We start from the raw sequence: 13,190 nt of genomic DNA, 5'->3' as shown, positions 1-13,190 counted from the left end.
AGCAAAACTCTAGAGACAGAAAGTAGATTAGTGGTTGCAAGAGGCTGGAGGAAGAGGAAACGGAAATTGACTGACAATGGGTGTCTTTCTAGGGTGACAGAAATGTCCTAGAAATTAGATAGTGATGATGGTCACACAACCTTGTAAGTATAAACCACTGAACTGTACACACATTTTAAGAGGGTGAATTTTATGGTGTGTGAATCATAATTCAATGTTTCAATGTTTTTAAAGGTCCACACATTAGAAAGAACGTGATAGTCAGATAACTGGGAAAGTTCCATGAAACTAGTACAAAAGTACAAGTGTAGTGACAGAAGGTGAGGCTTGAAAGAGACAGTCTCAGTTATGAAGAGCCACATAAATTTCCTACTAGGAAAACCACTGGAGTGATTTAAACATGGTGGTGAGGGAAACCAGATATGCGTTAGAAAGACCATCAGTGTGGTGTATTATTATGGGGCATGGCCTAAAGAGGTGCAGAGTCCAGTTAGAGCAAATATAGGAAGGGGTGATCGTCTCTGGAACTAGAGAGGAAACAGTGGTGAAAAACAAAACAAGTAGAGTGAACAAAACAAGTAGAATTTAGCAAGTCACTGGATGTAATAGGTAAGGCAAAAAGAAGAGTCTAAGCAGCTGGGCAGATAGCATTGCCACAGGGAAGAGGAAATCAGGGAAAAGCCCTAGGAGGAGATCATTTTAGCAACAAAGGAAGAAAATGAGGTTTGGAGAGAATGAGATTCAGGTCAAGGAGAGATCTTAACTAGGTAGTTGTATAATGGACTTGGAATAAAAAAGGTGGGATGGAGATTTCTATTAGGGACATTATGGAGTACATGCACACACGGGCACAAGCATACACACATGCACACACACACACACACACACACACACCATACACCCATGTGTATAAATATACATGCACATGTATGCACACTCATACCACCTGTCCATGTAGATGCTTAATAATTTTTTAACAAATAACTACATAAATCACAAAGCACATCTATCATCTGCTTATTAATTTTTGGTACCTATCTTGCACCACATTTTCTCTCATATTTACATGCAATTGTACTTCATAAAAAAGACTTTCAATCACGTTTGCAGAACATTCATATCCACTAATTATTAGGCAGCTGTAAGAGAGACTTGTTAATCCGATGGAAGAAATAAAATGTATCCTTGAACATAGCAGACTTTTCCAATACTTGGCAATTTAAACTGAACTAGGGAATTCAGGCAAAAGAAGGAAGGGGTCCTGCTATATACACAATGCACCTGCAACAAGCACAAAAATATGCCAAATTTATAGAATACATAAAACCGAAAAAAGAGAAAGAGGAAAAAACACAGATATTGACAAAATAAAATCAGAAAAGAGAGAACTCTATGCATCCTAATATATCTGCAGTGTACTTCCCAGACTCATCCTAAAGCTGCCATCACCAGGACATATTTCAGACCAACAGTATCTGCTTGGAAAGGCACTTGTAACTGTCAGTAAAATATTTTGAATTCAGACCATAATTAAGAGAAATATGAGTTAACAATATGAGTTATCTTTATGATAGAATACCTCAAAAGAAGTGACATACCTAATTTATTTTAAACACATATTGTAATTTGAACTAATGGCTAAGGGCTCCTAAGAGAAAGTACTATATGACTATGTGAGATTCGTTCATAAGAAGTATTTTTATTACATTTCTCTTGGCACTACTAAATTATATGAAAATATTTTTCTTAATTAAGTTAAATGCTTCTCCAAGAATAACCCATCCACTACTGATTTTGTTTACATCGAAAATAAGTTTATACTATAAATATTGTGTTACCTGAAATTTCAGAAAAGAAATGATCCAGTGGCCTAAGTCCAAAATTAAAAAGTTAAAATTTCCAAAAATTATCTTACTGCTTTTTCCCTAATTTTTCTTAAAATCCATATGCTATAACAAAAAATTCAGAAAATAAAATTAAAGAAATAAAATCAAAAGTAAATTTTCTAAGTGAAAACTACTTTATAAGCCATTAGACTAGAGAAAATATACCAAAACATGAGCAGCAGCTATTTCTAGACAGTTGGTCTTGAATTTTAAGTTATTTTAATTTTCTTTTTTCATGCTTTTCTGTATGTTCTGTAAACATTCATTATTTTTATAATTAAATATATTACTTTGAGGCATAAACCTTTGTATTTTCCATCATTATTTTATTTTATGACGCTTACCTTTTTTTCCCAATCATTATTCAGAGATTCTGTACTCTGTTCACACATCTTTTTTAGCTCCGTAATCTGGTTTTCTTTGGTTTCTCTGATAACTTGACAGTCACGTATAAGGGTCTGAACTGTCAAAAATGATGGAAACATAGTTAAGCCAATTCTAGCTACCTCATAAGAGTCTGATGACAAAAAAATATGGTTTAACAGTTAACAGATATTTTCATTTTCTGCCAGTCTTCTCAATTGTCTAAAGTATCTCTTAGTCCTTCCTTCCACCATTCCTACTACCAAAGCCTTGGTTGAATCCATTATTTATCACTCTGTAGACGATTTTAACAGTGTTCTGGTCTCCACATCATTCTCTCCCAGTGGGTCCTCCATTGCTCTGAAGAGGACCTTCTATAGCACAACCCCAGCACCGTTACTCCTAAACCTGAAATCTTCTACAGCTTCCCTCACCTAAAAGGTAAAAGCCAAAAATCTCTAATATGGAAAACAATTCTACATGATGGGACTACTTCCTGGCTATATCTCTCACCACCTCCGTATTTTTAACCTTGTATTGTAAACACACCAACCTATCTACAGCTTCCTGAGGCCACATTCTTTCACTGCCTAACTGTGATCATTTATAATGTGGAATGCCCATCCCTCCCTTGTTAAGAAACCCCTACCTATCCTCAGTTGCAACTCAAGGATCATCTTCTTTATGAACTATTCACCAACCAGATTTCTCCCTTGCAGAGACAGGAAGAAACTCCTCTTTATCCCCAGGGAACCTCATCTATTTCTCCAATAAATCACTTATCACTTTTAATATGTTACAATGGTTTACTTGCCTAACTCCCAAGCAGAAAGATATCTCAACTTTTTATCTGCAAGGCATAACAAACACTACCATACAGGCAAGTACTCAAAAAGATATATCCTGAATACAGATGAAGGAACCCATCATTTCAATATATCATCACTCCTAGATACATTAAAATCATTGCCAAGGTTTATGTTACTGAAACAAAATAGGCTTTAAATTGTATAAAACATTTTCCTTATTTTTTTTTAATTTATTTATTTATGATAGTCACACACAGAGAGAGAGAGAGAGGCAGAGACACAGGCAGAGGGAGAAGCAGGCTCCATGCACCGGGAGCCCGACATGGGATTCGATCCCGGGTCTCCAGGATCGCGCCCTGGGCCAAAGGCAGGCGCCAAACCGCTGCGCCACCCAGGGATCCCAAACATTTTCCTTATAAATCATCTAGATTTCTATCTTCTTTTTTAAAAATGATTTAAATTACTGCTGATTTAAGTGAAAATTTGTTTAATATATTCATGTAAAATAAATTCTGGAGGGTAAAGTAAATTCAGTTGTATGTTTGCTTGAATGTACTATTTTCCTAGCTTACGGAACATGTTCCTCACTTACTATAAGATTGCAAAATTTTCATAAACATTTACATAGAAACTTCTTTCACTCATGTATCTCAACTATGTAACACAGGAGGGAAACAGGCAAATGATCCAAGCTAACCATATAGTCTTTAGCACCTACAACATTTTACTTCACAATTCCAAAATTAAAACTAAGATCTGTTTGCAATTCAAAAAGTCTTTGGAAATATTATTTTTAAACCTTAGGCATGTTTAAATTGCCTGGTTTGAATCAGAGTAAGAAACGAAAACTTAGAAAAAAATTTTAAATATTTTTGTAGCCACTGATATTTGGCGAAAGAACCTGAACAAATTTCTAATTACTCTCACCAACGTTTAAGGCTAGAAATAAACCTAAAAATATATATTTTATTAACTTGTATATGTAATTGCCACCCTATATTTCAAGGGCATTACCATCCTCTCAGATACATTCAGGCTTGGTGGTTTGGGAGAGAGCCAGTAAGTTCCATATGGAAACCCTAAACAGAAACCTCTCCCATTGCCTATACCTTACCTTCACCAAATCCTCCAAAATATCTTCTTCACTTCCACTCTCACTACCCTCCTCATCCTCACCATCATTTAAGCATTCTAGGTCCTTATCACCTCACTTGCAAAGTCACAGAAACATGGAAGCAGAACATCCTTGAGTTGGAAGGGATTTTATACCTCACCATTTTATAATGAGTAAGCCATGGCCCAGAAATTTCCTGATGTCATATAGCAAACACTGAAACAGCAGAACTGGGATTAGAGCCCATGTTTCTAATAAGTAGAATGCATTCTCTCTTTCTTTCTTTCTCTCTCTACCCCACCTCCATGTTGCTTTTATTATAGCAAACTAGAAACAAGCCTCACCTTGTTGGCACACCCACCGTTAAAAGGCTACTTTCCTAAAACATGAGGTCCTAAAGCTCACCTCTCAAAAATCTTCTCTGACTTCCCAACATCTACAGGTAAACTTGAAACTTCAAAGTCTGAAATTCAAGGTCATGCTTAAGTCAGGCCATGTCCCATGTCTAGTCCTTTTCAATCCTCCTAATGGTATAGGATATCCACTCGAGCCCAGGCGTTCAGCAGCATCCTTCCCATACCTGACAACACAGCATATACCTATCCCTGTACTCGGAACTCTTCAAACTAAACAAATCTTACAAAACTTTTAAAGTTCCTTTCTCCAAAACATATTTTCAACATTCACTCTCTCTGACCACTGTTGCATTTCAATGTTGTAACCTACAGTCATAGTCGATTTTACACTTGATTACATGCTTTCTCTTCCTTCATAATGAAAGTATAAAGGGGGAATACTTTTTAAATGTTTGTTCTGTCAATCACAATGCCAGCATATACCACAAAGCTTAAAGTAGATAATTAATGCATTGAATTTTATTAGACCAACAGGAGTAATTTCCCTAGACTTCCCTGTGAAAGCCAGTAAGCTCTAATCTATAACCCACCCAGGGCAGTTCCAGTCCAGTAAGGAAAGAGAGCGTTAAGAAGAGGGAGGAAGAGTGACATACTCATCCAACTCCTTAACCAAACCAACTACCACTACCACCACCACACACACACACACACACACACACCACACCCCATGTGCATACATACACACACACACAACATATGCACATATACACACACTATATACTCCATATCCCACATACCCACACATTCACATACACACATACCATACACACGAAATTCTCCATATCCCACATACCCCATGTACCCCATATGCACACACACACCCATATACATACACAAATCACATACTCCATATCCCACATACATATATACACACACCACATTATCATATACACCACATACCACATAAACACACCCACACACACCTACCCCATGTACCCTATACACACACATACACATCCATATATACACATATCCCACACCCCATACATATACGCACATATACACATACCACCTGCACATACACATCACACACACATATCACACCGCATGCCTTCATACACACCCACAGTTTTTCCTCATACATATGAAAATCCACAGAAATATCCCCATGTCAGAAATAAAGTTTTACTTTATATAGCCAATAAAGTAAAATGCGAATGCTTTTTAAAAACTAATGTAATAAAACATCACCTTTCATTTCAAGTTTTCTAATAGTCTCCTCCATTTCATATTGCTTCTTTTTGTATAAAGTTTTCAATTCTTCTATTTCATTATTCTTTCTTTCTAAAATCTGCAAATGAATTTAAAATGCTTTAGTAAACTATTTTTTATACATAGGACACATAACTTTTTAAAACAAGCACAATATTTTTTTGCAAGTCTATCTCAGCTAATCCCATTAATGGTTTCCAAAAAAAAGATGTAAAAATTATAGTTTAATGCATTGAGGAAATATCAAATATAATAACTGATTACTGAAAGAAATGTTATCAGCTTCCAATTCTAATGTATCAATTCTTGAGAATCTAAATAATAAATTAGGTGAGTCTCTAAGATATAATTCCGAGATTAAAGTGTCATAAAGTAGCAAAGAGAAACCATCAGAAAATTGGCATGTTGGCTCAGCAAAATCCCCTCCCCACTGCACTGGGACAGAACATCTTCAGATGAGTGGTCCCTGGATCCTCCCTCTGGTGTCCTTTCTTTTTCACGCATAATAACAAGAACCCAAGATATGGGAAGATGTGCTATAATAGGCTTCTTTTATATCTAGCTCTGCTATTATGAATCAAAAAATAAGTTCAAAACAAGCCAAAAATTGCGTGAATTTTTTACATCATTAATTGTACTATGTCAGAAGTTTTGGATTTTTTTTTTTATTTATTTATGATAGGCACACAGTGAGAGAGAGAGAGAGAGGCAGAGACACAGGCAGAGGGAGAAGCAGGCTCCATGCACCGGGAGCCCGACGTGGGATTCGATCCCGGGTCTCCAGGATCACACCCTGGGCCAAAGGCAGGCGCCAAACCGCTGCGCCACCCAGGGATCCCCTATGTCAGAAGTTTTAAATGAATCATTTTATAAGATTGAATCATGATTTTATACTTCTAAATATATCTACACACACATATCCCCCCCCCCCAAAAAAAAAATAGAGAAATAACCAAAACATAGTAGCCAGCAAGTAGGACAAAAAATGTGCTAACAAAGGGGAAAAAAGAAAACCAAATTGAGGCAGGGGTATGAATATCCATTTTTCTTATGGTTAGAGTATATTTCCTATACACCCAAATTCAGCTTTAAAAAAAATGGCAGAAAAATATAAATTAATTAAAAATTTTTTAAAAAATGGCAGGAGGCATTATTCACAAACATCTAACTTTTTCTTAGTGCTTTTACTATCAGTAAAAGTTTTAGTTCAAACTCTAAGAATGATTGGTAAATAAGAAAAGGAGCTAGTTTGATCCTAATGTTCATAAACAAGCATAAAAGGAAAAAATGTCCACAAAAAGATAAAACACTCTAATTTTGTTCCTCCCCAATTTCTGACACTTAGAAAATGCCATCCAAGCAACAAACCGATGAATATACTTTCCAAATCTGGCATAAGGTCAAGGATTTTATTTATATTTTACCTGGCGTTTCAAACTAGCTGCATTGCTTTCTTTTTTCACGCAGAATTTATTTTAAAAGAGGAATTCCTGGAAAGAATTTTATTATTAAATGTTTTTCTTAGAATAGATTTTTGTAACGGACATACCAAGGAGCCTATTTCAAACTCTATTACTATGATTTTTCCAAGTTTATTTTTATACTTGTTTATCTTATACATCACTAGATTCTATTTCATTTGGATATACATTATGTTATATTAAAATTACATTACTAAATCTCTAACATATTTGTGACAGAGAGCTGTTTTTATCTAACCAATTTAAGCTAAGGTAAAATTCTAGTAAGAGCAGAAAGTAATACTGGCCTTTAAGATGTGAATGGGAAAGAAAGAAGAAGGAAAAGGATTCAATATTTTTCTCTAATTTTCAATCCGTGGTTTCCCTCTTGTTGCTTTGAAAGAAAAAAGCCAAATAGGCACCTGACTAAATATTAATATATTTTCAGCTTTTGAGAAAGTGTGGATATGTGATGTGTGCCCTCAAGTCTCTGCCACCATCTCTGTCACTCAGTTTTGTGAGGCAGGATCAGGCTTCATTGTGAAACAGTAAATGCCAAGTTTCTATTTGGATTGACCTTCATGTATTAAAATATGTAAAAACACCACCCAACTTTTTAAATCAATACTAAAATATACTAACATTCATTCAAATTCCATGTAGGATAACTATAAATTGCTTATTGGTGCTGTGCCCATTAAGAAAAATAAGTTTTCTTTAAAAAAAACAAATTGAAACATTAAAAGGCATAAATCCCAATGAACTACTGAAAAAAGAAGCCTACATTCAGTGCTACCATCATGATACATGCAGTCTACACCAAACAGAACTAGGTACAAAAGTTCCTTTTCTAATTAAAAAGAAAATGTTAATTTCCAGAAACCCAAAAGAGTATCAGACTCAAACAAACACTGGTGTTTACAGCTGATGTCTTACTTCAGCTTTTACAAAAAGTAATAATTACGGACTGTAAGTCCAGCCTTCAAACAACAGAGGAAGAACTAACAAACAATGCAAGCTATAAGGATATTTACTTAAATACATTTGTTTAGAAAATGAAGTTTACAGATCAGCTTTGCCAAATTATTAATTCAACCAATTCCATTTACAGCACACTGTTATAAGTACATAAATAAATGGATGGTGGGATGATGGTCACAAGAGGTAGACTATTCTGAGTATTCAATATTAATAAAAGAATATTCCAGGAGATACCCTACCTTCTGAACATCGGCATCATGTTTCTGCTGCAGTTTAAGCTTCTCCTCATGACATTTAGCTTCCAACATTTTTGTTTTTATGTCCAACTTCAAGAAAAACATTTTAAAGGTGTTATTAACATACTTTTCCCTTTGGCAAAAGCACACAATTAAACTAAAATAATTCCCGATGTGAGAGTATCACTTTCCACTTTTTTCTTATAGTCACTGGTCTAGCGATCACATCATTTTACCAACACATTCATTACATTCTTTGCTTACTTCCAGGCTAATTTTCAAATACATTTCACTGGAAAGGCAAAACTGAGACTACTAAATACAGATTCAGCAGTCATCCCCCCTCCTGCCACTCCTCAAAAGAAGTTATTTTTGCTAAATCCCAAAGTAGTTCAGCCTTTGTTTACTATTTTTAATTTGAGTCTCTATTTAACCTTTTTTACTGTTTTATTCTCATATCTACATGCTCATTAAAACTACTCTTATTTACCTACATACTTGATTATGACAAGTTGAGAGTGGATGCCCACAATTATGGCATATTACTGATAACTGCACATTTCTCTTAATAGATCTTCCAGTTCTATCTCCTGGAATTGTAGATCCCAACTACTTCAAGGAGGTAACTTGATCTCCTTTTGAGCATTCATTAACAACCCCTATCCTTATCAAACCAATATCTACTGTACCAGTGTTCTAAGCAAAGCCAGTCAAAAATGTAACCAATCCTTGTAGATAATAACCGGCACAACTCAGAATTAGAACAATAGTGGCAGGTTTTAAGATGAATAATGTGAAATTGATTATCTCAAATGTAAAAGTTTGGGACCATCTGATGCCCTTACCCTTTGTTTTTTTTTTTTGTTTGTTTGTTTGTTTGTTTGTTTGGTTTTTTTGCCCTTACCCTTTGAAAGAATATATACACTACAGTCTGACAGACTTCAATTCTATTGTGAATTCTCCTCCCACTACAGTAACTATTGTGACTTTGGGCAAGTCACCATTTCGAGACTCTATTTCCTCTCCTGCTAGTTAAGATTAATTATCCTTACCTCAATGAGCAGTGAAGCTTATTTTAATAGTATCATTTAAGTAGCTACATTTAGAACACTACTTGGCACAAAGTAGGTACTCAAAAAAATTAGCCTACAACCTTCAGGAAAATTTTCTTTTAAAATAATACAAATGTACTGTCAAAATACTCTCTTGAAAATTTTTGAAACACTTTATATTTTTCAATTGCTATTTCAAAAAAGTAATGAATCTGAACTTAAGATAAACATGCATGATCAAATCAACATAGTAAAATGAAATTTAAAACCTTTACAAAGTTAACACAGTCTCATGATTTTTTAAACACTGAGCGGTGGAGAGGAAAGCAGTCATCCATTTACTACACAAAAGGAAGAAATACTTAGTGATTCCATTCTTTTGCCTCTAACTCCCTTTGTCACTTCTTCCTCATTCTAGCAGAAAGGGGACTGGGTGATCTAAGTCTACATGAAGATCCTAAACAGAAGCATTTTAGAACTCTATTGAAAAATAAACTCAAAAAGCAATATAAGCATGCTGGGCAGATACAGGAGACAGAATTCACTGCCATATCTTTCCACAACACCTTCAAGAGAATTTGTCATACCCTTGGCTTCTGAGGATCAGCCTTAAATGCCATGGAACTATGTTGCCATAACCCAATCCACCTCCTCCCCATCTGTCCCACTTTTCAATCCTGGTTGACCAGATTAGGAATAAACACCTGACATATGCTTAACCAATCCATTAGTTGGAGAATAATCGTTCTAATGCTCTCTCTTAAGAATCTGAAACTAGGATAGCAAGTTAGCAACTTTGAGGAACAAATAAGTTCTAGAGGGGCAGCAACCAAGAGAAAGCAGATGAATCCATTATACAGAACACAGCAAAGCACATAACCAACACTGCAAAGACTAGAAGCCACACAGCATCTGAAATATTCACTAAGCAAACTCAGGCCCTAATAGTCTCCATGACACTAGGCATATTTGAATTTGAAGGTTTTTTGTATTCCTTTTTATTTCAGGGAAGCTTGATGGATCTCTGTTCTTGCAACCATAGAGATATGTCTAAATTTGATTTTTCTGCTATAATTTTTGCTTTAGTATAATATTAAATTTAAAGAAAAGTTGCAATAATATTAGAAGGCATACCCATATGCCTCCATCCAGATTCACAAACTGTTTATATTTTGCCTGATGTGCTTTATCATTTCTTATATCTATATCTACTTGTACATAAAACTATTTTCTAAGCCATTTGTGAGAAAGCTAGAGACATCATGCTTCTTTGTCCTAAAAGCTTCACTGTATATTTCCTTAAAACAAAGATGCTATCCTCCACAACCACAGTCATTATCAAAACCAGGCAATGTAATAGAACACAATAACATTACTTAATGCACAATCTACAGTCAAGCTTTATCAATTTTCACAATAATGACATTTATTTCTATTTTTTCCCAATTCAAGATCCAATTCACGAACTGCCTGTAGATATCATATCAACTGTATCTCCTTTAATCTAGAACAGCCTTTGTGTTTCTTGATCTCGACATTTTTGAAGAGCACAGCCAATCATTAAATGTCTCCCAATTTGGATTTGTCTGATGTTTCCTAATGACTAGACTTACTACATTTTGGCAAGATTAACGCTAACATGACATTGTGTCCTTTTTCATTCCATCTTATTAGGAGGAGGTTGGTTTGTCCCAATATTGCCAATGTAACATTTGGTAACTTGGTTAAAAGAGAGAACACCAAGTTATTATAAGGGTAGTACTAAAAAGAAAGTTTCTCTATTGTCATCCTAAAATAATAATAATAAAGGAGTATCTCTTTTCTGGAAACTCTTACCTTGACACCACAGAATAGCTCTATATTTCTCCCTGTGCTCTGGGGCATGATTCATGATAAATTAATTATCAGGATTAGAATATAGAAATGATCTTACTAGTATAGTATAGTATATAAAGACATTACAGGACACGATATAGATATACAGATATGCATACATCTTTGTGCATTTATATACACATACTATATGCATATGTTAAGATAGTAAACATCCTTGCTTAATTTAACACAAAGACTTTAATTCAAAGACTGAATATAGCACTTCTAATTTGTTTGACACCCCCCACCCCACCCCGCATTCCCCACTCCCCACCCTACCCCCCCCACCCCCCCGCCAGTAAATCTGATTCCAAACAACATTTAAGTTTTCTTTAACTGGAACACTCTTACACTGTTGGTGGGAATGTGAACTGGTGCAGCCACTCTGGAAAACTGTGGAGGTTCCTCAAAGAGTTAAAAATAGACCTGCCCTACGACCCAGCAATTGCACTGTTGGGGATTTACCCCAAAGATTCAGATGCAATGAAACGCCAGGACACCTGCACCCCGATGTTTCTAGCAGCCATGTCCACAATAGCCAAACTGTGGAAGGAGCCTCGGTGTCCATAGAAAGATGAATGGATAAAGAAGATGTGGTTTATGTATACAATGGAATATTATTCAGCCATTAGAAACGACAAATACCCACCATTTGCTTCAACGTGGATGGAACTGGAGGGTATTATGCTGAGTGAAGTCAATCGGAGAAGGACAAACAGTGTATGTTCTCATTCATTTGGGGAATATGAATAATAGTGAAAGGGAATATAAGGGAAGGGAGAAGAAATGTGTGGGAAATATCAGAAAGGGAGACAGAACATAAAGACTCCTAACTCTGGGAAATGAACTAGGGGTGGTGGAAGGGGAGGAGGGCGGGGGGTGGGGGTGAATGGGTGCCGGGCATGGAGGGGGACACTTGACGGGATGAGCACTGGGTGTTATTCTGTATGTTGGTAAATTGAACTCCAATAAAAATTAATTTATTTTAAAAAAATAATAAAAAAAATAAAAAGTGAAAAAAAAAGTTTTCTTTAACTGGGCTTAGCATATACACTATCAATTTCAAAGTGAAGAACCATGGGGGTCTACTTCAGACTATAATGAGGCTACTTCTCACCTCCCACTGTTAACAAGCACTAAATGGTATGAAATGTAGGAGGTGACCATTCCCAGGTATTAGGAAATATGCAGTGTGATACTGACATCCTCCTAAGTTGAGCTCCACTATCATTCCTGGGCACAAACACAGTCCAAGCAGAGACCCAAAACTCTACTGAACTGGGAAGGTAAAGATCAGAGTTCAGGACAACTGAAGAAGCTGGAATCTTAAGTATAGGGCACTAGGGGAGATGAGAACTGCCACCAGGAACCACTGCCAGTCCTTGACCATGGCTGGGATGTATGTGCGTTTGGCACATGGGGTGCATGCATTGGGTAAATAACAAGGCAATGGCTGATATAAGGTAGAAAATAGAATAGATACCACAGATCACACAGTGCTGTGAGATATATTGAAGGCCCAGCCCAAACAAACTAGAGGCATCTTCCTAACAACTTGGGAATACCTGGGCATTCAGTCAAAACACCACAAAGGCCACACTTTAGGCTTATCCTAAACCTACCCAATTAAGTCTAAAACCAAATTTTTATAAGATCCTCAGAAGAGACAGAGCTTGTAGATTAGATTGGGAAATATCTCTGACTTTCCACATATTTGCCTTAATGGAATGTAACGCCAAGTTTACACAAGTTAGAGGTAATTAACCAATAACTGAACAGCCCATAA

At 35.9% G+C, this 13,190-nt stretch overlaps 1 protein-coding gene across 6 annotated transcripts in view; it reads right to left on the bottom strand.

Moving 5' to 3' along the window:
* Positions 1–13,190, bottom strand: part of CEP112 (centrosomal protein 112) — a 400,471-nt gene that overhangs the window by 318,023 nt on the left and 69,258 nt on the right. For all 6 annotated transcript variants that reach the window (XM_055323886.1, XM_055323903.1, XM_055323913.1 and 3 more), the window contains 3 exons: positions 8,481–8,567; positions 5,780–5,879; positions 2,231–2,349 (listed from right to left, as the gene is read on the bottom strand). In XM_055323886.1, coding sequence (XP_055179861.1) covers positions 2,231–2,349; positions 5,780–5,879; positions 8,481–8,567 — 306 coding nt within the window. The remainder of the gene's footprint in view (positions 1–2,230; positions 2,350–5,779; positions 5,880–8,480; positions 8,568–13,190) is intronic.

Source organism: Nyctereutes procyonoides, unplaced genomic scaffold, assembly GCF_905146905.1.
Source record: "Nyctereutes procyonoides isolate TBG_1078 unplaced genomic scaffold, NYPRO_anot_genome, whole genome shotgun sequence".
Taxonomy (NCBI): domain Eukaryota; kingdom Metazoa; phylum Chordata; class Mammalia; order Carnivora; family Canidae; genus Nyctereutes; species Nyctereutes procyonoides.
This window is presented reverse-complemented; position numbering and strand designations above follow the sequence as displayed.